The 27,745-nt window shown below is 31.3% G+C and overlaps 1 protein-coding gene across 1 annotated transcript in view; it reads right to left on the minus strand.

The window, feature by feature from the left end:
* LOC143072506 (E3 ubiquitin-protein ligase MARCHF5-like) overlaps window positions 1-27,745 on the minus strand; it is a 40,943-nt gene continuing 13,198 nt past the window's right edge. Inside the window, exons 4-6 of the mRNA XM_076247450.1 lie at window positions 24,037-24,223; window positions 6,965-7,125; window positions 1-4,966 (exon numbers count right to left, since the gene is read on the minus strand). Coding sequence (XP_076103565.1) covers window positions 4,838-4,966; window positions 6,965-7,125; window positions 24,037-24,223 — 477 coding nt within the window. The 3' untranslated portion in view covers window positions 1-4,837. The remainder of the gene's footprint in view (window positions 4,967-6,964; window positions 7,126-24,036; window positions 24,224-27,745) is intronic.

Consider the following 27,745-nt stretch of genomic DNA (forward strand, 5'->3'; position numbering starts at 1 on the left):
TTGGCAATGAAAACTTTATTATAGAAGTCATCAATTTAAGAATCACCAGTGACAAAAGGTTGTTTTGAATTTAGTACATGCATCATATTGGGTAAAGAACATTGTGCCATCAAAATCTGTGAGAAAAAGAACATTTATTTATGATATTTGCATAACAAATCATTTCAATGACAATCAACCTTTATCTCTTTTTCACATATAAATAAATATATTTATTCCATATTGATAAAACTTTAGTAGGTTTTTCTATATGAATGGGATTTTGAATAAATAAGCATATTCACCTGCGGAAAAAGGATATTCACAGCGCATAACGTCACGTGCTTTTAACTGCACTATTTTGGTAAAAAAACGATTGATGTACAATATTGGTTTTGGTTAATAATTGCCATTACATACATTTCTCTCGGAATATGGAATAAAACAATTACTGTCTTTTGTTTCGGTAAATACGTGGTTTAATTGACTTTTGAAAAACTGATATTCACTTCGGCCGTCGGCCTCAGTGAATATCAGTTTTTCAAAAGTCAATAAAGCTACACATTTACCTCATCAAAAGACAGTACATTTTTGTTGTAATTGTATAATATTATAATTGAGAGGAAAAGTATATATATATATATATAATACATATATACATCAGAAAAGTCAATAAAATGTTTCTTTGGATATTCTTTGCATTGCAATGACTAATCTTAATAATCAGAAAATAAAATGTAAATGTACCAAATTGTTTTCAAATATAACAAAGCAAAACTGAAAAGGAATACAGCCATACATAATGCATTTGAAAGATTATTAAAATTATGAATTGGTAATATCATCACTAATCCTCTGTAGATATGCTCCTTATTTTAGAAAAATCAAAAATATATACATATTTAAACAATACTTTTCATTGCAAAGTTGTGGAATATTCATACCACAGTCTGAGTGTAACAATCGAGAAATATAAGAATTATTGCCAATAAATTAAGAAATATTTTGATACAGTGGAACTACTGTCATTTCAAAATTTCTAATAGTAAATCACAAATGGGTGGGATAAAAATTGAAATGACACTAATGTTATAATTTGTGACAATTAGAATTAAGGTTTAGATTATTTTACCAGAAACATTCTTTTTCTTTTCATTGTTTGCATCAATGAATACAAAACTCCTTCCCAAAACTCTGGTAGTAATCTGCATAGTATGACACCAAAAACACAGAGCGAGAATGGTACACAAATTTGTTTATAATCTATTGAAGTTTTTTACCTCAATACTTTTTAACAACTTAATATAGTGGCAGTGAAACATTGGTAGAATGATACAAAGACTGTGACCAATCTTGACAATGTTAAATAATTAACAAACATAGTTATATTCTGTTTGTATGCTGTATAACAGCCTAGTGTTTCTTCATATTTGAAGTAAACATTTGTGTATCTTGACTTTGTCACATTTTAAGTAGACATATAAAGAGTTTATTTAATGCATGGCGATATCTTTTGTTTCATGGATTAAGAATTTGTGTTTTTCAACAATATTTTGTGCACATAAATATTCAAAGAAACTAGTTTAACAGTTAACACATCAAACAAAGTATTTTTAAAACTTTAGTTTGTTTTTAAACAAGAGTGCACACACTGAAATGTCTTGCCTTCTTTACTAATCATTGATATTATGTTGATAGTCCTAAATATAAAGCTTTATTACAACTGTCACATAAACTTAACATAAACCAAGACAACAGGCTGTCACAACCACAGCAAACTGGATTTATTTACATTTATTTGTGTCCTGCCAATATCACAAAAACCATATCTAATAAACCATAACTAATGAACGGTGTAGGTGAAAATTGTCAATATCACATTTGACCTCAATTTTGTCATCAGTATCAACATATTAAAATTTGAAATGCTTAGGTTGAATGGTTCATGCGTAAATGCAACAACATGAATGGAAACGCCATTTTTCGATTTTTCAAGAACCATAACTCCTGAACGGTAAAAGTCAAAATCGACATTATTGAACTTGACCTCAATTTTGTCATCAGTAACATATTAAAATTTGAAAAGCTTCGGTTGAACAGTTCATGCGTAAATGCACGGACACGACTGGAATAGTCATGTTTCAATCTTTCAAGAACCATAACTCCTGAACGGTAAAGGTCAAAATCGTCATTATTGAACTTGACCTCCATTTTGTCATCAGTAACAACATATTAAAATTTGGGAAGCTTTGGTTGAACAGTTCATGCGTAAATGCACGGACACAACTGGAAATGCCATTTTTCAATCTTCCAAGAACCATAACTTCTGAACGGTAAAAGTCAAAATCGTCATTATTGAACTTGACCTTCATTTTGTTGTCAGTAACAACATATTAAAATTTAAAAAGCTTTGGTTGAACGGTTCATGAGTAAATGCACGGACAACATTTGGTTGCCACCCGACTGACCGCCCGCCCGCCGTACATCCCAAAATCAATAACCGACATTTTTGTCACAAAAATCTGGTAAAAAACTAAACATTGACCTTTGAACCATAAAGATGATGTCAAGGTCAGATGAACCATGCCAGGCAGGTATGTACAGCTAACAATTCTTCCATACAACAAATTTAGCTGACCTTTTGCTTAAAGTTTAAGAAAAACAGACCAAAACACAACCAGGTGCACCACAGGGCGCAGCTTTATACAACCTCAGAAGTCCAACCCTGAACAGTTTGGGCAAGTATGGACACAACATTCAAGCTTGATACAGCTCTGAATTTGGATTGTGATCAAATTTTTGACATAATATGAGTTTCTGACACAAAACAAATGTTAAGATCTTACAAATCTATTTCGCAATTTTGTGTGATTTAAGATTTCTTCTTTTAACTTTAAAAAAATTTGGAATTTGAGAAATTTGAAGAAAAAAAAATACTTTAGTAGTATTGAACCTTCTTGTAAAATTTTATAGAGATCCATTCACTTAAACACAAGTTATTGTCTGTAAACTAGAAAAATGCTTCTTTTTGGCCCCTTCTTCCTACATATTCATAAAATTAAGCCAAACTAAATCCCAGCCTTCCCTGTGTTATATGGAAACTTGCAGTACAATGTCAGAGAGATCCATACAGTTACACACAAGTTATTGTCTTGAAACTAGAAAAATGCTTGTTTTTGGCCCCTTTTAGGCCCTTAATTCCTAAACTGTTTGCCCAATAAGCCTTTAAAATAACCTTCTACTTATGGTATTAAACATTGTGGTACAATTTCAGAACAATTGAAATACAAATACACAACTTTTTGTCCTGAAACTAGATAAATGCTGTTTTTGGTCCCTTTTGGGCCCCTAATTCCTAAACCTTTGGGACCATATCCCCCATAATCAATCCCAAGCTTCCTATTGTGGTTATAAACATTGTATTAAAATTTTATTGATTTCTTTTTACCTATTCAAAAGTTATTATCCAGAAACAACCCACCTTTGGACGACGACGTGATACCAATATACGACCAAACATTTTTTATAATTTTTGCGGTCGTATAAAAACTTAACACTGAGCAATGAACCGTGAAAATGAGGTCAAGGTCAAATAAAACCTGTGTGACTGACATATAGATCATAAAATATTTCCATGCACCAAATACTGTAAACCAACTTATTTTTCGCGGATACTTTATTTCGCGTTTAGCCCTTTCTAGTCCATTTCACGACTCTCAAATTTACTTATTTATAATCAAAGTTTTACATATTGGCGACGATTTATACTCGCGATATTTTTCTTCTCGTGAAAGTCGCGAAAATAAATCGCTCGCAAAACTAAGTTGGTTTACAGTATAGTTGACCTATTGCATATAGTATTTGAAAAAAAAGACTAAAACTCAAAAACTTAAGTTTGACCACTGAACCATGAAAATGAGGTCAAGGTCAGATGACACCTGCTAGCTAGTCATGTACACCTTACAATCATGCATACAGTATAAGAAAAACAGACTAAAACACAAAAACTTAACTGGTCAGATGAACACCTTACAGTGCTTCCATACACCGAATATACTAGATCTATTGCTTATAGTATCTGAGATATGGACTTGACAACCAAAACTTAACCTTGTTCACTGATCCATGAAGTGAGGTCGAGGTCACTGTCAAATGAAAATTATCAGATGGGCATGAGGACCTAACAAGGTACGCACATACCAAATATAGTTATCCTATTACTTATAATAAGAGAGAATTTAACATTACAAAAAATTTTAACTTTTTTTTCAAGTAGTCACTGAACCATGAAAATGAGGTCAAGGACATTGGACATGTGACTGATAGAAACTTCGTAACATGAGGCATCCATAAACAAAGTATGAAGCATCCAGGTCTTCCACCTTCTAAAATATAAAGCTTTTAAGAAGTTAGCTAAAATTGCCGCCGCAGCCACCGGATCACTATCGCTATGTCCAGATTTCGACAAGAATTGAAGCATTAAGTATCAAAATTTCAAATGTTCACTTACTAAACCTTTTCCTAGTACTGATTGTTGTTGTTGCGATACTTGACCCAAACAGGAAGTTGTCTTAATGTTTTTTTCAGGAATGGACTTTAAAGCGATATGGTGTATTTAATAGCAATTGATTCAAGTTTGCTTTATTTAAGAATTCTAAGTGAAGCAAATGCTTCTTATATCACTTTTTCAATGATAAAAATCTGAGTAGATATGAACATATATCTATATTTCCCAATGAAAACTAAAGTGAAAGAAATAAAAACACAGACATTTGTGACTTATTATAACACTTCCCTCAAGTTCAAATGGTTCATTTATATACATAAGATTTAGATACAAAGTTCTATTGATATGACATTATGGAGGTGAGGGTATACGATCTGGTGGTTTATAGTCCATTATAACTCGGTTAGCTTGACGTAAATACTGCTGTTGTTTGTAGTAAATCTTTAGTACACCTTTGATTGCTATGAATCCAATACCACCCTGAAGAAGAAAAAAACAACATTTTCACACATATTTTACTCATGCATCGAGACTGCTAATGAATAACATTTTTAGTTTGTTTTTTTCTTCGTTCGTTTTTATAAGGCCGAAAAAAAAAATAGGTGTGTTTCCTGTTGCATGCCCCAAAAAATTAGGGTCGGTAGGTAGGAAAAGACTGTCAGAAGTAAATGCCAAAACACTTTGACTGATGGCCATAGCAGAAGCCATGCCGGTTACAATGTACCAAATAAAATTACATGGGCGCAGCCATTTTATGAAGGGAACATGACATAGAGATAAAAATAGATGGCTCTCTGTGATTGGTTGTTATATCTTTTATATATTTTTCTTCTGGAAAGTATTATGAATGAAGTTTCATGCAAGCACAAATTTGTCCTTAAATGTATAGTATGAAGGGCCGGAAATATTTTTTTTATGTTGCTCAAAGTTAGGGAAATTTTTCTGCGAAATCGTCAGGTATCGTGAAAAACCCTAAAATTCACCAAGAAAAGCCATGGGACCATATATATTTGAGTGCGGTAAAACCGCAAATAGATATCGAGCTTCAATTAGACAACAGCAGTTTTTCCATAATTAGTTTATTAAAAGCGCCTTTTAAGGAGATAATTGCTAAAAATAGCATTGCCGGCAATGGGGCCACCATTTAGTACTTTATATCCTGCCGTTGTTTGACTTCAATCTGTATCACACAAATGCTTACTGTATTAAAATTTTATTTGAAATCAAACGTTTAAAAGATGCCATTCAAAGGCTATACTAAACAAAAACCGTTTCCGGGAAAAAAAAGTTAGGGTCGGCGCCAAAAAATTAGGGTCGGTCGGGCGACCGGAAACACACCTATTTTTTTTTTTGGCCTAAGGTTACTCACTGGCAAATGGTACTTTTTGGAAGTGTTAAAGCACTGTTTCATGAGTGATACAAGCAGATCATTAAATGACAAATAGGTGACAGATGTCCGTTTCAGACTTTGAACTCTATTTTCTTTTATGTAGCATAGCTGATGGACTGTATATCACTTTTAGTAGTTGTCTTAATTTTTTTCTGTCAAAAATCTAAGTATATGTCTACTCAAGCCTGTGCAATATCTATGTACAAAACAACTCATTTAACTGATTTGTGCTTGGTTCATTCAAATGTGTAATTGTATCTCTAGATCAAACCTGATAATGTAAGATAAAAACATAATATTCTAAGGGTAAAAAGATTTTTTTCAAAAAGACCTAAGCACAGTGATACTGATGGTGTGAAATATGAAAATAAAGGAAAATAAGACACAGCAAACTCATTTTATCACTAATTAGACAGGAACCATTGCTTTCAATGGACAGACAAATTAAGTGAGGTCTTCAGTATTCGACCATACTTAAGATTTGAATAAAATTTTGTATGCATAAAGGATTTATAAAACTACTTCTGAATATTGAAAAAATTATATTAAGAGACGAATATTTAAATCTAATTAATGGTCTCAAGGGGCATTCACATTTGACATGACAATTATAACACCAATAATTTGTGATTAAAACAATTAAATTACAAACATTAAAATCTAGATGATATATATGAAGCATTAATATTTCAACATTGTGACACTCTTTCTGTGAAAAATTGCACTTTTTCATGTTTTGTTTGTATATATACTAAAACTTAGCAATTCAAACAAAAATTGAATCCCATGACACTCACATTTTGTGATATTGAAATGAAAAAAATCATTGCAATAGCATATCATATTTTAAAATAAAATTCTGTGAATTTTTTTTATTTTCTGTTGCTTTTTTGTGCATTCTATACATTTATACACACATTTTATTTGTTGTATAAAATTCTTAATGCTGCTTGTATCTATTTTGGTTTAATTAAATTGCAGCTGAAAAATTTCTTAATGCATACAAAATTTCATAAAAATACAAAATACTGCCCGTTGATATAAACAATGCCCTCCCGAAATATATTCCATTATTTATCAAGACCTACCAACAGAGTTCTTTGAAAGTTAGATCTGACAGTTCCAAACATGACTTTGCCTGCAATAGTAGCAATAGTTGGCATGATCAGAGCACCACACATCACTCGAAGAACAGAAATAGGGTCAGATAAAGGAGCTGTTTCTGCAGGTATTCTGGAATTTCTAAACGCTGAAATATAAAAATATCTATAATCAATGCAATTGGATGTTCTTATGTATAATAAGACATTTATTAATAACAAATAAGAAATGCAGATTTTTTTTAAAATGTTAAAATAGCCAAATAAAGTATGAAGTTAAAGAGCATTGAGGACCAAAAGGTGTGTGTTGTAATCTTATTATAATGACTAAAACTATGTGATTATTTTCCTTCAATTCACATGATTTTGCTTTTCTCCTGAGTAATCCTTATAAAATATGCCATCTTTTACAATCTATAGCTTGAACACAAGATTAAGTGACTTATGATTTATATAAATATCATATTTTTGGAACTTCAATTCTGAATAGTATGAACAAATTTAGTAAATTTTTTTTACATCCCCACACTTTCTTAAACCGAATAAAAGAATCTTGTTTAATACTACATTTGTTCTAATAAAAATTTCAAATTCTGTCTATGACTTTTCTGCATGGAATCTTATAATGAATCCAGAGCTTTGCAAAATTTCATGATATATGCATGAGTTATCTCTCTTTGAACCATATTAATACTCTTATCTTGAGGCTTATATTTTAAGAGTATTTCAGGAATCTTTTAAATCAAGCTGGAAGATTTTAAAGCTGGAGCAGATGTTTGTTCAGGTCTGTTCCAGCTGTTTAAATCTTCTCAGAAACAAATATCTATAAATAATTGTAAATAGACAAAGAAACATAAAACAATGGTATATTAAATATCCTCAAGAACACAAATTTCTTTTTTAAGACCTTCAGAGTACAATGCTTCTAGGAATCATTGCCTAGTACTATTTATCACGTTTATATTGCAACTACATACCAAACAGTAATGGTTTATGATAAATCATTACTGTAACACTCAAATGTACCTATGATTACTAAAGAATTAACATAAAAGTGATTGGTTCATTATACAAACATATCATCCATGCTTTAAGAAATTTTTCTTATCCCTACAACTAACAACATCATTCATTCTCCTTAATTTATTTTCATAAAAGAATGCATCAAATGCTAAATTTTTCCTTTGCAAAAAACAAACAAAAAGCATAATACCAATGTCCTTTCTAATGGCATATGGCCAGCAGACATGGTCTGAAGGAGTTACATGTTAACTATATTTGATCAGCAATTTGCCTTAATCTACTGGTACATATTAACTGAGCCAGTGATGTGTGATGCATAGTATAATGTTATATAATATCCAACCCTCCATTGTTTTGTACTGACCCAGTCCTGTAATGATCAATACCATTTGAAAGTAATTACAGGGTAATTATATCTAGATAACCGTCAAATAGTTATCATCAAATAATTACAAACTCAACTCTGATTGTTATAAGACCATTAATTTCATATCAACCAAATCAATTCATGAATCTAAAATCTAATTTTAAATGAAAAAGGTATTGTCTTGTGAAAGTTATATAAAGTTCTATTATGACAAGTCAGAATTTAACAAATAGTTCACTCTACCCAAAGTCGATGATACTTTGCACGTTGTTTTTGTTTACTTTTTCCACAAAATTTATCAACAATACATCTTCTGTACATTCAAAGGTTAAAAAAAAACACTAGAAATCCAAGCATGTTAATAAGAGGACAAAAAATATACATTACTTTGCCAATTCATAAAACACATTAAAAAGATAATCTTTATAAACTGGGCCAGTGCACTTAACTTATCAATTAGCCATTTCATTTTCCCCCTGCTACCTAAATATTGCATTGTAGCAAACTGTTATTGAACTTGGTCTTAAAATGAAAAGTTGATTATGCATCTAGAGGCAAAGCATTGTACTAAACTTTCATCAGTGTAGATTTCATATCAAAGTGAACAATTTCTGTTTTTATTCGTTTAATAATGCAGAAAATGATTGTATTTCAAGTAGTTTTATATGACAAGTTGTTGAACAATCGACAAATTAAGTAATTCTTCAAACGGCAATGGACCAAGATGCAATACAAAACTCGATACTGACATCAATTTATATGGAAATGACTTACAGGGAAAAAATTTATAATATTGATAATAAGGTTAATAACAATAGTTGCAAACAATTGAAGCTTTGATTATATTCATTGGCAATACAAATCTATAAAGGGTATAAGGTAATTAAACTGTTGGATACTTTCATCACAAAATGTTTCTGTTCAAAATAACTTAACAACAATATATGCATACTCTGCATATACAATTTCCTGTTGTCTGAGTTCTCAACAAATTTCCTGTTATTCAATTGTGTGATTTGAACATTTGTTTTAATCAAAATGATAAATAAGCAAATACATGTAATTTTTTTGAATTTCCAAACATGCTTGGTTTGCATGTAAAATATTTGTTAAATTGAGCTCAATGCCTCTGAATTAGAATGCTTATCATAAAGATTGCTATTAAGTACAAACTGACCATTATTGATATTTTCTACTGTTTTCTCTGTTTTATTCAATAACAAAATATTAATTTTTTTTGTCATCTTTAAAAAAAAATATACCGTATTCAAAAATAAATCACCAGACTTTATAATTTAAGTGTCAATGCTAGACCATTTAATACATAAAACAAAATAATTTGCATTTATTATTAATAATCCTATTTGTTACATCAATAAAGACAGATCTAATGCTATAAAATCAAGCCAAGAGAATAAGATATTCCTAGGCGACAGTCTGTCAGTAAGTAAAGGCTAGGCTACTCTTCTAAGAAAATACACAAAGGAATCATGAAGTGAAAGTTTGATGTTTTGTCATTTTTTACTTTATAGAGTAAAGCAACAGTGGTTTAGCAAGTCCATAGTTCAGCCTAATTTCCCCTGTGAAAATGACTTGTACGCTGAACCACTGTATAGATAATCAATAAAACTCTGTTTAAATATCGTTAACAATTGCCTCGTATTGCACTCTGATGCTAAATATTGACGTTACATCAATATCCTATTTACAATAGAACAATTATCTCATATTTGATAGATTCTGTCTATTTGGAGAAGACCTCGACTCTAACCAATAATAGCTTATCTTCAGTAAATGCTTCCTAGTGAAAACAAAGGGACTTAATCCATAAAGCTTCAGAATGTTTGATTGCTTTTATCATAAACTGAAGATCTGCGAGTGGGTGTTGATGAATGGTTAAAATATTAATCTGCGTTAATATGACATTTCTGACGCCAAATAAAATCAGCCGTTTCAAGCAGTTATACAAAAATTAAAAGCATCCCTCCTTACTATCACGATATAGTGGTTAACAATCCAAAACATTTTGTATGGTGAAGAATTGTTGACAAACGAAATTATAATCTATACATTAATATTTAATTTAAAAAAAAAATTCTTTGAAAGCTTGCCTTTGATCAAATCTGGGTGTAAGTGAGAGCCTCCCCTTTTACCTAATAGCTTTGATTCATATTTTCATTCAACTTAACTTTAATGTTAATGTATTCGTGCAATAAAGGCATTAAAATATCAACAAAGTGTTCTTTGATATAGCATTATTTACTATTGAATCAATGTACCAGTAGTAGCTTTTTTGTCATCTGCAATACCAATATTTTTTAATAAAGTGCTTTTAAACAGAATAATTTGACTAAGGTTAGAATAGGAGGTTAGGGTGTTAAAAAAAAAAAGGTTAACCCCATCATATGATGATTTTGTGGAATAACCTTGATGGTTGTCTCTATTATGTTAAGAATTGCTGTCAGTTGTTTTCTCTATTAATTTTTGTCATAGCTGAGGGTGTGGATGGACTTTACCAGTGGCGGATCCAGAAATTTTCATAAGTGGGGGCCCACTGACAGCCTAAGAGGGGGCCTGCTCCAGTCATGCTTCTGTGATTCCCTATATAATCAACCAAATTTTTCCCTGAAAAGGGGGGGGGGGGGGCAGTTAGCATCTATTTATTTGACCGAGATCACCAAACGAAACGAATAAATAAACATTAGACATCAAAATTGAGATGGTTTTCAACAGAATTAACCATAAGAATGTGTGTATGCCACTTAAATCAAATTCTGCAATAACATCTTCCCTGGAACTATTGTTCTGATATACAAGGTAGTTGTGGCCTGGTGGGTGTAGTAAACAAATTATGTTAACATTAAAAACACTTGTTACCAAATGTTTTCAAATACAATGCTGCCAATCTAATGCAAGTCAAATAATTCCCTTGTAACTAATGACATTTGAAAATTTAACTGCAAATTTTTTTTTTTTCAATTTATTTGAAACAGAACAAGGAACTAGAACTACATTAAAGTACTGTAATCCTCCAAGTCTGATGAGGAAATATATAGTAATAACAATTTAAGGACCTTCACTTGACATGCCAAGCAACAATTCATTCTTTCTACACCAGGATTCAGTTACAGTTAATAATTCAAGTCAATCATTTCAGTTCTAATTTACTGATCATTTTTACACTGTAATCAAATGAATTTATATCAAGTGTTACAGTTAAATGTATCTGGCCCTTGGTTTTTGTCTGAATCTGAAGAATTGTATAATGTGACAAAATTCAACTAAGTTTAATGACAGATCTCAAATTTATTACTTTTTCTCAGTATTTTGAAAATAAAATATGAATACCTTTTCTTTATAGCTGTTCTTCATCTCGAGAAACCCTGCCACATATACAATTTTGTAAATGTGCTTGTCCCATAATAACAATAATATTTTGTCTGTGTGGAATTTATGCTATTTCCCGAATCCTGACACTTGTTGAAGACTGAATGGTGCTCACTTAATATCTTATTTTGAGGTAAACTTGTGTTGGGGAGTTACGGTCTCATTGAATTTACCCACATCTCCAATTCCTATTTAGTATAATTTAATCAGAAATTCCAATCATTTGTAAATAGTGCTATGGAGTGAATATATTAAAAGATGATTTACAGCATACACAATACCAGTCTGGCTAGGTGTTCACGAAGACTTCAATACTATTTCATTTTTCATTTCAAAAATGTAAGGTGTTGAGAAAAAAGTTGTTCTGATGTAACTAATGTAAAAGTATGGTCCAGTTACCTGAATCAAGCTGTTTCACCTGTACTGTATTGATTTTTGTAATTGGCTCTTGTTAAAATTTAATACAACCCAACAATTGAAAGAGAATGGTTAAAGCTGTGGTATATCAACATCTGGTAAAGGAAGATAATCTGAAGCCATTGTATAGACATTTGTCTTTTGTTAAAGACTGTTCACTTCTTTTATGTGAAATAGAAATTCATTTTTTTAAAAGCCAAATGTTGCTTCATCTTTCATGTTTTTGGAGTGGTTCAGCTCACAAAAACTGAGCAAATTCAATACACTAGCCGTAATACTAAACGTTCTAAAACATATATAGAGCTTTGTTAAGGGCATTTTTGACAAAACTTGAATGGTGTACCCGTCCAAAATCAACCCATCCTTTTTAAAAGGTATATATGAAATAAACCATTAGTTATAAAAAGAAATTTAAAAAAATACACACAGCCTTGGATTAAAACCGTTTTCTAGAAGTAAAATTAAAAACATTCTCTAGAGGTAAACAAACCTCACAGTTAATTCTGTTATTCATAATAAAGCTTTGACATTTGGATTGGGGTAATCATACACTTAAATGGATAGTGTCTAGTAGTAAAGAACTCAGTCAACAGGACATATTGTTAACCTAATCACAATTAATTATCAGATAATCAACTCTAGAGAGACCTGTAGCAATTGTTCTCCATACACCATAGAAATTCATCAATATTGTTTAATACCATCCCAGAATCGTAAAAAAATATGTAAAAAGTCCCTATAAGTATCAATAGCGTTAAATATTCATTCCCGACTTTCAATTCCTTTGTCAAGCAATTGATCAACAAGGAGGAAAATCCTACTAACAGCTATTACTAGTGACATTATATATAAACTGCCGTTTATGTCATAGATGTAAACAATGAAGCATGTTTAAAGTTAGTTACAGATTTGATTATATCACAGACCATGAATGGTTAATCTAAAAGAATCTTATTGATTCTTGTGAAAACAATAAAACAGTTTTCCTTGAAAAGTGAACATGTTGTATACTGTTAGAGGCTGGTCTAGTAATCGAGAAAAAAAGGGAGAATTCTTGGTTGACCTTATAGAACTAAGTTGTGAACCTATACCAGTTCTAAATCATGAACTTCATCAGTTGTTTAATATCCCATCTTGTTGTTGTTGGTGTTTTTTTTTACATTTGAACTATCCTTTTGACATTTCTATTGAAAGAAGATATCTTATAAGTTTAATAGACTTGTTGTTAGAGTTTTTTGTATTGTTATTTTGGTGACAGAAAAACTAATTTGCAGCTAAACATATGGAGTTGTCTCATTGTCAAGCAATCCATATCTCTTTATTTTAATATATAAACACTGGAATATAACTTGTGTCTATCTTATGCATGTACTGTAAATTCAGAAATATCTAAATTTTGTCAATAATGTGAGAGAGTTGTTATGATTATTACATTATTTAAGTTGTTTCTGTACGACAGATGAAAGTACAGTGGTTGATTTTAAGAGTTAGCTGTCAGTAACATTAATAAAGTATTATAAAGTAGGTTTTTGTTATCTATCAGGTGCGTAGCAACCCATAAGCAAAAACGCAGTTGCATACACATCGAAAATTTCACAAAAATAAAAATATGGTAAATCTAGTAAGACTATAACCATGATAACTAAAGTAATGAAGTTAATAAAAAAAAAATATATACAAATATGTTAATGATCTGACGCTTTGTAGCTATATTCTTCTGAAAACTAGTCTTCCCTTTTCATTTACGAAACCAGCATTGTGATTCTGTTGCTGATGCAAACAATTTAAAATGGCTGAGTCCTCCGGGTGTCAAAACACCATTGTCATGTCTTTTATGCCTCCCTACCCTGACATGCATCTTTTCTGAAGATTTCAAAATAACTGATGAAATAAAATATGACATTCTTAAGAGACCATGGACATCAACTCATTTTTATGAAACTGAAAATGTACAATGTATCTACCTTTCGTCGATCATTTGATAGCAAAGTTGAGCGGCCCCCAGACCCCCTGCCGTATGAATTCCTTCTCTGGCATTGCGTACACATCAAAATTGCCTAGCTGTCTATAGTACCAATTCTATAAGTGCTATTCCTGGGTAAGTTTGTATTGTATGTTTTTGTGTCATTTTCTTCCTCAAACTGGAAGAATATAACTACCGTCATTTGCTTGCTTAAAGCTTGTAAGAGAGTGCTTATGTTGACCCCTGTATGAATGTAGGTTAAAAATAGAAGTCCTGTAAAATATATTTTCTATAGTCCTCAAATAGAAGTCCTGTAAAATATATTTTCTATAGTCCTCAAATAGTTGTCCTGTATAATATATCTACATTCGACCTAAAATAGAAGTCCTGTAAACTATATCTTAATCTGACATGTTTTACAAAACAGCACTATCTATTAAAGAGTTTGGTCCTATTTGGTAGACTAGCTGTGATAGGAAAAAATTCAAATTACTTTCAAATAATGAAACTATCCTTTATCAGCATCTAGCTGTATAGTTCTACAACACATACATTTCCATTTCAGCAAGTCTGTGTGATTCCTAATTCAAATCTAATAATGTTGTTGAAATTTCACTTTAAATCTTCACAACAGTGATTTACTACCCACTTAATTGCAGAAAACATGCTAAAATCACTAATGCAATAAAGTGAGAAAAAAAAATCAAAGGTTTTATATTAATTACATGCTTTCAATTTACAATGATACCTGGATAACAAACAGCATATTATTCAGGGATGATTCCAGGTGTTTTCAAATGGGTCCCTTGAATATCAAATTGGGAATTTTTATTCTAATTGGGAATATTTTAAGCATAAAATCTAAGACAAAAATAACATTATTATCCTGTTAAAACGGAAAATGTATATTATTAAGTTTAACTTGTACACTGATGTTCATGTAAGTTGTAACATTTTGAATAATTCTGGATGGGCTACTGTTATTACATGAATATCATTGAACATAATGCACAAGTCTATCATCTTAGCTATACTTACCTAGGCCTATTACAAAAACATATTTCAGCTAACATAAACCAGGTGCTCCGCAGGGCGCAGCTTTATACGACCGCAGAGGTCGAACCCTGAATAGTTGGGGCAAGTATGGACAAAACATTCAAGCGTGATACAGCTCTGAATTTGGATTGTGATCAAATTTTTGACATTACATGGGTTTTTTTACACAAAACAAATGTCAAGATTTTACAAATCAATCAAAGATTTCTTCTTCAAACTTTTTTAAATCTAAAATTAAATAGTTGACACAGCATAGGTTTCTGACACAGAATGAATGTGGTCTAATGAACTTAAAAGTTTTTTTTTTGCCTTTGAGCAATTCACTATGCTGTTGAATATTAATCCTCTCAAAAAAATGTTTGAAGAAATTTTCTTTTTATTTATGAAATCTGAAATGAGAAAAATTTAACCCCCCCCCCCCTTTTTTTTCACATCCCCGTTTCCCTTTTTCCAAAACTGATATCAATTTAAATTTCTAATGGAGTTTGCAACAATAACTACTCTTTTAAATACATCATAAAATATTAAAATGTAAAATAAAGTGCTTGTTATCACTGAATGGTAAAGATTGGTTGGTAGTAAAAGTGAATATACATTGTTTATTGTATAAAACAATAAAACCAGATGCTCCGCAGGGCGTAGCTTTATACGACCGCAGAGGTTGAACCCTGAACGGTTGGGGCAAGTATGGACACAACATTCAAGCTGGATTCAGCTCTAAATTTGGATTGTGATTAAATAGTTGACACAGCATAGGTTTCTGACACAGAATGAATGTGTTCTAATGAACTTAAAATTTTTGTTTTCTCTTAGAGCAATTCACTATGCTGTTGAATATTAATCCTCTCAAAAAAATGTTTGAAGAAATTTTCTTTTTTATTTATGAAATTTCAAATGAGAAAAATTGAACCCAATTTTTTTAATCACATCCCCCTTTCCCTTATTCCAAAACTAATCTCAATTAAAATTTCTAATGGAGTTTGCAACAATAACTACTCATTTAAATACATCATAAAATATTAAGATGTAAAAAAAACTGCTTGTTATCACTGAATGGTAAAGATTGTTTTAATTTATCAGTTGGTAGTAAAAAGTGAATATACATTGTATATTGTATATAACAAAGATTTAAGTTGATTCTGGACAAAGAAAGATAACTCCAATTAAAAAAAAATCTTGCTATTGCACAATATTTTGCAATTAGATATTTCTTGCTTACTATTCTGGACAAAGAAAGATAACTCTAATTAAAAAAAAATTTGCTATTTCACAATATTGTGCAATTAGATATTTCTTGCCATTGCGCAATACTGTGCAATTGAAAAGACTTGCTATTGCACAATACTTATTATAATAATTTTAGATCCTGATTTGGACCAACTTGAAAACTGGGCCCATAATAAAAAATCTAAGTACATTTTTGGATTCAGCATATCAAAGAACCCCAAGATTTCAATTTTTGTTAAAATCAGACTAAGTTTAATTTTGGACCCTTTGGACTTTAGTGTAGACCAATTTGAAAACAGGACCAAAAATGAAGAATCTACATACACAGTTAGATTTGGTATATCAAAGAACCCCATTTATTCAATTTTTGATGAAATCAAACAAAGTTTAATTTTGGACCCCGATTTGGACCAACTTGAAAACTGGGCCAATAATCAAGAGTCTAAGTACATTTTTAGATTCAGCATATCAAAGAACCTAACTGATTCATTTTTTGTCAAAATCAAACTAAGTTTAATTTTGGACCCTTTGGACCTTAATGTAGACCAATTTGAAAACGGGACCAAAAGTTAAGAATCTACATACACAGTCATGACAGTTAGATTCGGCATATCAAAGAACCCCAATTATTCAATTTTGATGAAATCAAACAAAGTTTAATTTTGGACCCTTTGGGCCCCTTATTCTGTTGGGACCAAAACTCCCAAAATCAATACCAACCTTCCTTTTATGGTCATAAACCTTGTGTTTAAATTTCATAGATTTCTATTTACTTATACTAACGTTATGGTGCAAAAACCAAGAAAAATGCTTATTTGGGTCCCTTTTTGGCCCCTTATTCCTAAACTGTTGGGACCTAAACTCCCAAAATCAATACCAACCTTCCTTTTGTAGTCATTAACATTGTGTTTAAATTTCATTGATTTCTATTAACTTAAACTAAAGTTATTGTGCGAAAACCAAGAATAATGCTTATTTGGGCCCTTTTTTGGCCCCTAATTCCTAAACTGTTGAAACCAAAACTCCCAAAATCAATCCCAACCATTCTTTTGTGGTCATAAACCTTGTGTCAAAATTTCATAGATTTCTATTAACTTAAACTAAAGTTATAGTGCGAAAACCAAGAAAATGCTTATTTGGGCCCTTTTTGGCCCCTAATTCCTAAAATGTTGGGACCAAAACTCCCAAAATCAATACCAACCTTCCTTTTGTGGTCATAAACATTGTGTTAAAATTTCATAGATTTCCATTCACTTTTACTAAAGTTAGAGTGCGAAAACTAAAAGTATTCGGACGACGACGACGACGCAGACGACGACGCCAACGTGATAGCACTATACGACGAAAATTTTTTCAAATTTTGCGGTCGTATAAAAAACTTCATCAGCAACATTTAATATTGGTAAATTTCCAATGAAGTTATTTACATGAAGTTATTGGCAAATAAAAATAGAAAATGACATCATAGTCATGTCTGGCAAATGTCCAACATACATTATCTAAAAACATTTTAGATAAGATAAGGAAAAAAAGCTTCATCAGCAACATTTTATATTGGCAAATTTCCAATGAAGTTATTTACATAAAGTTATTGGCAAATAAAAATAGAAAATGACATCATAGTCATGTCTGGCAAATTTCCAACATATATTATCAACTACTATTCTATACAAAGAAAGATAACTCCAATTGAAAATTAATTGCTATTGCACAATATTGTGCAATTAGATATTTCTTGCTATTGTGCAATACTGTGCAATTGAAAATTTCTTGCTATTGCACAAATAATCAAAAATCAAAGTACATGTTTAGATAAAGCATATCAAAGAAGCCCAAGAATTTAATTTTTGTTAAAATCAAACTTAGTTTAATTTTGGACCCTTTGGACCTTAATGTAGACCAATTTGAAAACTGGACCAAATTTAAGAATCTACATACACAGTTAAATTTGGCATATCAAAGAACCCATTTATTCAATTTTTGATGAAATCAAACAGAGTTTAATTTTGGACCCCCATTTGGACCAACTTGAAAACTAGGCCAATAATTAAAAATCTAAGTACATTTTTAAATTCAGCATATATAAGAACCCCAAGGATTCAATTTTTGTCAAAATCAAACTAAGTTTAATTTTAGACCCTTTGGACCTTAATGTAGACCAATTTGAAAACGGGACCAAAAATTAAGAATCTACATACACAGTTAGATTCGGCATATCAAAGAACCCCAATTATTCAATTTTTGATGAAATCAAACAAAGTTCAATTTTGGACCCTTTGGGCCCCTTATTCCTAAACTGTTGGGACCAAACCTCCCAAAATCAAACCCAACCTTCTGTTTATGGTCATTAACCTTGTGTTTAAATTTCATAGATTTCTATTTACTTATACTAAAGTTATGGTGCAAAAACCAAAAATAATGCTTATTTGTGCCCCTTTTTGGCCCCTAATTCATAAACTGTTGTGACCTCAACTCCAAAAATCAATCCCAACCTTCCTTTTGTGGTCATAAACCTTGTGTTTAAATTTCATTGATTTCTATTTACTTATACTAAAGTTATTGTGCGAAAACCAAGAATAATGCTTATTTGGGCCCTTTTTTGGCCCTTAATTCCTAAACTGTTGGAACCAAAACTCCCAAAATCAATCCCAACCGTCCTTTTGTGGTCATAAACCTTGTGTCAAAATTTCATCGATTTCTATTCACTTAAACTAAAGTTATAGTGCGAAAACCAAGAAAATGCTTATTTGGGCCCTTTTTGGCCCCTAATTCCTAAAATATTGGGACCAAAACTCCCAAAATCAATCCCAACCTTCCTTTTGTGGTCATAAACCTTGTGTTAAAATTTCATTGATTTCTATTCACTTTTACTAAAGTTAGAGTGCGAAAACTAAAAGTATTCGGACGACGACGACGCAGACGCCAACGTGATAGCAATATACGACCAAAAAATTAAAATTTTTGTGGTCGTATAAAAACCACTGAAAAAAAACATTAATCAGGTATTTTTTCAACAGCAGGTCATCTCTATGAATTTACCTTGATTCAAATGGATGTCAAATTGAACTGGTCAATTGTCGAATTCAGAAAACCAATTACAAAAGTTCATATACTTAATTGATAAGATATTTAAAGCCAATATTGAACCAGTGTTCTTTAAAATTATTTGGATCATCTTCTAAACTTTTGAAATAGTTCCATAATGATGACATCGTATTTCATGAATGGTCTATGATCAACATTATTTTCAAAAAACGCTCAAACTTTTGTCTTTTGAGGAAATAATTTCATTTACAAAACAAGTTTTCATCATATCATATGACCGGCTCTGCTGGGCGATCTGCTTTTACGAGATCTGCGCCCATTAAATTTTATCCATCAATTATCGTCTCCTAGGAGACGATATAAAGAATTGAACGATGGACAGTCGGTGCGTGAATCATATCCAGAAATCAACGCCACTTTGCTTATTTGAATATTATACTAAAGAAATCGGATACGGGTCACGGAAATTATATTGAAATGATAGGGAATTTTTAATAAAATGCCTGTTTTAACTTTAATTTAAGTGATAGACAGAATGCCGGGGCAGAAAATAAATATACATTGTACACAACAATATACACAATTCAAACGAAACATAATGACTGTTGTTGCAAAAATACAGATTCCTGAGCTATTTTCAAATTCGAAGCGAGAGGCTTTTAACAATGCAGTATAAAATACAGGCTAAAATGGCTGAAACGTCAAATTTGCAAACTTCGTGATGAAAATTGGCTAACAATGTCATTAGACAAACAGGTTGCCGGGGTGAAATTTGAAACTTGAATGTCCAAAGAATAAGCAAGTCCAAACCTTGTATGTGTAGTCGTTGAACTATAGGTTCCCACGTAATGTTAAAATGACCCTTTTTAAGAAGAATAACCTCACGAAAACATGAAAAATTCACTAAATACGCGTTCATTGTTTTGATTTTGACCGCCTGACAACTTTACGGAAATATCAAAGTGATTGTAAATAAGGACTCTGTGATGGGCAACTTATTATAATATCCGTGTTTTAAAGATTTTAGTGATATCAAGCAAGTCCAGTTCAAACTACTATCACGTGGTACAATTCTCATTTACATATTATGAATATTAATTAGCAAAAGCACTACTAATAAATTTCTGGCTATGTGCTTTTTACTACCTGATTGGAAGATATTACGAGACGTGAATAATCAAAGTTTATTAATTGGTTAGGACAATCCAAACCTAGTAAATGTCCTTCAATCCCGTAGAGTATCGAATTTGTCCTCTCTATTTTAGCAATTAGATTTTGCCTGGTCATTAATCATGCATATTCATGATATTGGCACACAGGTAACTGTTATCTATAAATAGCCGAATCTTCTGGAGTTTCGTAAACAACAACGTTAAACGATATATATTACTTTATAAAGTGTGACCTCACGTATGTGGTAAAATTTGTTGATTGATGCATGTGGCTATTCTAGTAAAGGAATTAATCTACAAAGCGAGAGCACTTTCCATTTTAGTCAGCTAAGAGACGACTAGCCCTTTTTGAAAGGCTAATACTTGTGTTATATCAAAAATTGAATTTGCTCTCTGCCAAGGTCTGCTTTGACACCCATTTTTTATCAACCTGCTTGGCGATCTGCTTTTACAAGATCGAATACTCCCATAACATATTAATCAATTGAATTCGACTGCTAAAATTATTTGCCACATGTTGACATAATCAAATCGTTGTAAATAAAATGCAATCGTAAACAGCATTCTTATCCGGATTTTAAAACGTTTTGACAACAAACTATGAAAAATTTTAGTTGCCTTAATCGGAATCCGGAAATATCGATTTTTATTTTATTTTCCTGAATTGGGAATTCATTTTTATGCCCAAAATTTTTTGGGGCTGCCGGCCTATTTAAGCGGCCCTAAACTATATAGTGGAATCATCCCTGTTATTATCCATTAAAATAGCACATGTCAGTCATTTATTGAAAAAATAGTGGTCAATTTCACATAAAAATTATCAAAATGTCATTTGAAAATAAGTTTAGATTTGTGTTAATTTAATTGACAAATTGATTATTCCAGGGAGAACAACAGTGGTAGGAGTTGATTAAATTACTGTTTAAGAGTCCATATGTCTCAAATCAATAAGATATGTTCTGTTTTTTGTCCTTTTATGATGGGTAGCACTCAATCTAGTTTGTAATAAATCATACATATTCTGATTATTGATGGTTGTGTAATAAAACCCTCTGTTTTCTGTCACTTAGAAACTCTCTTTCATTATAAGGGTAAAATCAAAACTTATGGGAAAAGGGGGGAGAAGTACATGGGAGGAAAATAAATTCTAGCAAGAAAAGGGAACTTGTAAAAAAAATCTTCTTACCAGTATTAACATTTTGTCTCTGATTTTCTAGCTTTGTTTTCAGGGAAAGATGATTATATTGTAAAACACAAGCTATGAGGACTATTGTCATGATCACCAAGATTTCAACATTCAGGCCAGAGCGTTACCAACCATTCAGTTTTGTACATACTGTTGATGTGTTGTTGTGTTAAGAAATCTATCGACTTTTACCATATATTTATCCTTAACAATAACATGTATGTGTATCTATTCTTAGGGCAGCTATTTTTATCTTTTTTTCTACATTAGTTTAGTTAAAAAATTTATCAATTTAAAATGTCACATGTGTTCAGATCTTTTCTTAATTATATAAATGTCTTCTTTGATGCCGTAAAACAGTTTTGTTTTTATTGAATTCTCGTTTGTAGCTAAAATATTTTAGACTGAATTTTCTCAACTGCGTCCCAATTCCCATCACCTTTAATATTCCAATTTAAACAACCTTTTATTTTCAATCAATATAATACCTGTGACAATTGATTTTATTCCGCCTATTTGCATTTATCATCATTATTCAATTAAAATCATCAAAATTGTTGATTAAATGCTTTTCAATAATCAAATTCATGATTCATATCCAAGTGAAAGGATGTGCCATGCTATTAAAAATAATTTTTCCAAAATTTTTAATGAACAAATATTTTCTGTCAGCTTTTTCTTTATAGTTTTAGACAGATTTTCAGAGGATTTTTCTACTGATAAATTAGACCAATTGGCAGTTTTAAACAAACTGAATATTCAGAAATTCTATGAAACTAAAACATTTAATGATGAAAAATGCATAGAACTAATTCTTGCAGACAAGATAAAATAAACCAAAGGTTTTCAATGGATCTTATTGATTCATCCTTGATTAATTTCTCATTTGGCATCTCTCTATATATATTTTTGTATTAGTTTTTCATCAATGCAATCAACATTCCTAATTAGAATTCTCATTAATAAACATCCTTTATCTGTGTATTCACAGCTCTACTTGGCTCAATACTGAACACTTCAGATTGAAAAATTTCACTATAAATTGCCAAAACTTATGAAAAACATACAGACTCTCTTATTTAGCTTTTGCATAAACAAATTTGCACACATTGTTGTGCATAGTGTACCCCCCTTTAAAGACTAACTGACAGGCAAATAGTGCAAAAAAGTCAATGCAGTTTAACAACCTCACATTCAAATTATCAATTAGGGATTAATCAAATATTTTTATTGAAGTCAAAACAACCAATATTGCATTACAAAATGCATAGCTTTAATTCTTTCTGTATATGATTATTATCAGAAATACATTACTATACATTTGTAATCCTAACAAACCAGCAATGGACTTCTGTTTTATATACATTCTGGGAGTAGTTTTAAAATAGGATTTCCAGGAACTCTACAAAGCCTATAGCTATTTTACTATTTTTTTCAAAAAATTTATCATTCTGATTGTATTCAACATGTGCTTACATTGTATAAAGTGAAATCCTAATACATTGTACAAAACCTGATTAATGAAGCCTAAAAATAAGTTTTATCATAAGCATCCTCCATACAATTTTGGGGTAACCATGTCACAAAGTGAAAGTAGGAATGAAGTATTTTTAATTGTTTATGCTACATTATCATTTTTTTAAAATAATACCTTAGACTCCCGTTGCAAGTTTTTCTCAACAGATATTGAACCTGTGGCTTAATTATTTCATGAGATTTAAGGTCATATCTCAAAAGTCTACATCATAATGAACAATGTGTAATAGTAGGGGCCATCTTAAACTCGCAGTGAGGTAAGATTTTTATTTGTTCTGTGTTGAAGGCCTCGTTGTGACATGGAGAACAACAAATAATTTGGGCTGTTTCTTTGCTTTTTGTGTGTTTTTTGCTGTGCATGTACAATGTACTGATTTTGTTATTGATGAATACCGTTTATCATTAAGTTTCAAGTAATAAGTTGATGTGTCCACAATTTCATTGATAACAACCATAAACAAAACTTTAACATGTTTAGTGAAATGCGACACCTGGGTCAAAACCCTAATTTGTCATATATTTTCATAAAGATGTGACCATAAATTCTTGGTTTACTGCCTAAAATTTTTAATTTGATTTGGGATAGATGAATGGTTGGATGGATAGAAAAACTTGAAAACAGAATGCTACCTCCTTTCATTGATGGGCATACATGTACAAATGCTAATAATTATGGCTCACCATCAGGAAACAAGTTAGTATAAAATGGAAGTTTGGCAGAATGTTTTCTCCACAATCGCAGTACATAGTCTTCCCATCGTACCATTTTACACAGAATCATCATTATGGGAATAGTTGGCAATGTAATCAGGAGAAAAAGTGGATCAGCCACCTGCATGACATGTACCCCTTCTTCGCTACCTAACACCTGAAAATGAGAAGTACATATGGAATCAGTCGAAAGTGACACCAGAAAAATTAAAAACAAGAATGTGTCCATAGTACACGGATGCCCCACTCGCACTATCATTTTACATGTTCACTGGACCGTGAAATTGGGGTCAATACATTAAAATTAGAAAGATCATATCATAGTTAACATGTGTACTAAGTTTCAAGTTGATTGGACTTCAACTTCATCAAAAACTACCTTGACCAAAAACTTTAACCTGAGCTTCACACTATCTTTTTCTTTGTTCAGTGGACCATGAAATTGGGGTCAATACTTTAATTTGACATTAAAATTAGAAAGATCATATCATAGGGAACATGTGTACTAAGTTTCAAGTTGATTGGACTTCAACTTCATCAAAAACTACCTCGACCAAAAACTTTAACCTGAAGCGGGACGAACAAACGGCCGAACGGAGGCACAGACCAGAAAACATAATGCCCCTCTACTATCGTAGGTGGGGCATAAAAATAACCCATCATAAATCAGTCTTCCATTTTTGAAGGCCTTTACAAGTAAAGCATGCACCAGTCTCAACATTGTATCTGTCATGTACCTGCACATGTTAATTATATTATACATCATATTTTATCAAACTGAAACCAGATGCTCCGCAGGGCGTAGCTTTATACGACCACAGAGGTTGAACCCTGAACGGTTGGGGCAAGTATGGACACAACATTCAAGCTGGATTCAGCTCTAAATTTGGATTGTGATTAAATAGTTGACACAGCATAGGTTTCTGACACAGAATGAATGTGTTCTAATGAACTTAAAATTTTTGTTTTCTCTTAGAGCAATTCACTATGCTGTTGAATATTAATCCTCTCAAAAAAATGTTTGAAGAAATTTTCTTTTTTATTTATGAAATTTTAAATGAGAAAAATTGAACCCAATTTTTTTAATCACATCCCCCTTTCCCTTATTCCAAAACTAATCTCAATTAAAATTTCTAATGGAGTTTGCAACAATAACTACTCATTTAAATACATCATAAAATATTAAGATGTAAAAAAACTGCTTGTTATCACTGAATGGTAAAGATTATTTTAATTTATCAGTTGGTAGTAAAAAGTGAATATACATTGTATATTGTATATAACAAAGATTTAAGTTGATTCTGGACAAAGAAAGATAACTCCAATTAAATAAAATCTTGCTATTGCACAATATTTTGCAATTAGATATTTCTTGCTTACTATTCTGGACAAAGAAAGATAACTCTAATTAAAAAAAAATTTGCTATTTCACAATATTGTGCAATTAGATATTTCTTGCCATTGCGCAATACTGTGCAATTGAAAAGACTTGCTATTGCACAATACTTAATATATAATAATTTTAGATCCTGATTTGGACCAACTTGAAAACTGGGCCCATAATAAAAAATCTAAGTACATTTTTGGATTCAGCATATCTAAGAACCCCAATATTTCAATTTTTGTTAAAATCAGACTAAGTTTAATTTTGGACCCTTTGGACTTTAGTGTAGACCAATTTGAAAACAGGACCAAAAATGAAGAATCTACATACACAGTTAGATTTGGTATATCAAAGAACCCCATTTATTCAATTTTTGATGAAATCAAACAAAGTTTAATTTTGGACCCCGATTTGGACCAACTTGAAAACTGGGCCAATAATCAAGAATCTAAGTACATTTTTAGATTCAGCATATCAAAGAACCTAACTGATTCATTTTTTGTCAAAATCAAACTAAGTTTAATTTTGGACCCTTTGGACCTTAATGTAGACCAATTTGAAAACGGGACCAAAAGTTAAGAATCTACATACACAGTCATGACAGTTAGATTCGGCATATCAAAGAACCCCAATTATTCAATTTTGATGAAATCAAACAAAGTTTAATTTTGGACCCTTTGGGCCCCTTATTATGTTGGGACCAAAACTCCCAAAATCAATACCAACCTTCCTTTTATGGTCATAAACCTTGTGTTTGAATTTCATAGATTTCTATTTACTTATACTAACGTTATGGTGCGAAAACCAAGAAAAATGCTTATTTGGGTCCCTTTTTGGCCCCTAATTCCTAAACTGTTAAGACCTAAACTCCCAAAATCAATACCAACCTTCCTTTTGTAGTCATTAACATTGTGTTTAAATTTCATTGATTTCTATTTACTTAAACTAAAGTTATTGTGCAAAAACCAAGAATAATGCTTATTTGGGCCCTTTTTTGGCCCCTAATTCCTAAACTGTTAAGACCTAAACTCCCAAAATCAATACCAACCTTCCTTTTGTAGTCATTAACATTGTGTTTAAATTTCATTGATTTCTATTAACTTAAACTAAAGTTATAGTGCGAAAACCAAGAAAATGCTTATTTGGGCCCTTTTTGGCCCCTAATTCCTAAAATGTTGGGACCAAAACTCCCAAAATCAATACCAACCTTCCTTTTGTGGTCATAAACCTTGTGTTAAAATTTCATAGATTTCCATTCACTTTTACTAAAGTTAGAGTGCGAAAACTAAAAGTATTCCGACAACGACGACGACGCAGACGACGACGCCAACGTGATAGCAATATACGACGAAAATTTTTTCAAATTTTGCGGTCGTATAAAAATTCAAAATTACTGTTTATCTTTAATTCATAACATATACATGTATATGTAACACTCAGAAAGGTGTACTTCCCCCCAAACGTGTCCGATACTCCCAAAAGTGTCCACATCGACGTCACTGAACTGCAAAACATGTCTTGTTGTACAAAGGGCGTCAAACAAGGCGTGTCATTTGTATTGTTTAAACGCCTAAACGTGTCCATTTTTTAATAAACACCCAAACTTGTCCTATAATATAAAGGGAACTAAAAGATAAAACACTGATATTCCGTAAAAATAAAACTGTCCTTTTCCGCTCCAAAAAAATATAATTTGATTTTGAGTTACGATTAGTGTAGATTCCTTATAACCTTAAAGTGTAAATTTTTAATAACTGTACAAAATTCATTTAGGCCTAATCCCAAATTCCCGGAATAATTAAGGTACAATCCAAGAGTTCTGGCAAATATTCTTCCGCATCTCATTATATAACTTATCCAAAGTATGTTGTCGTCCTGTCCATGCATGAAATATTTGCCACTGGACATAGTTTCTCTTGTTTGCGTGTATTTAAGTGATGCTCGAAACTAAAAGTTCATAATATAAAACCTTACTACCAGTTTATAATTTTTAGAGCTTTTTTTCCATTTTTTGAGAGAATCAAATAGTTTCTTAGTGAAGTTATAAAAAAAATCAGTCTTTATTTTTAAGTTTAACGAATGTTTATCACGAATAATCGTAAACAAATTTAGACCCGTTCCTAAATCCCCGGTATGATAATAAAACTTATGTAAAGTATTTATTGTTAATATGATATCGTTCAAATAAGTCATGAAATATTTGGCACTGGAATTATGACTCTTGTTTGTATGTCTTCACTTTAGTAGTGATGCTGGAAATCTAAAATTTATTAAAATACCTGATAACCAGTTTAT

The sequence above is a fragment of the Mytilus galloprovincialis genome, chromosome 4 (assembly GCF_965363235.1).
Source record: "Mytilus galloprovincialis chromosome 4, xbMytGall1.hap1.1, whole genome shotgun sequence".
In the NCBI taxonomy this organism is placed as follows: domain Eukaryota; kingdom Metazoa; phylum Mollusca; class Bivalvia; order Mytilida; family Mytilidae; genus Mytilus; species Mytilus galloprovincialis.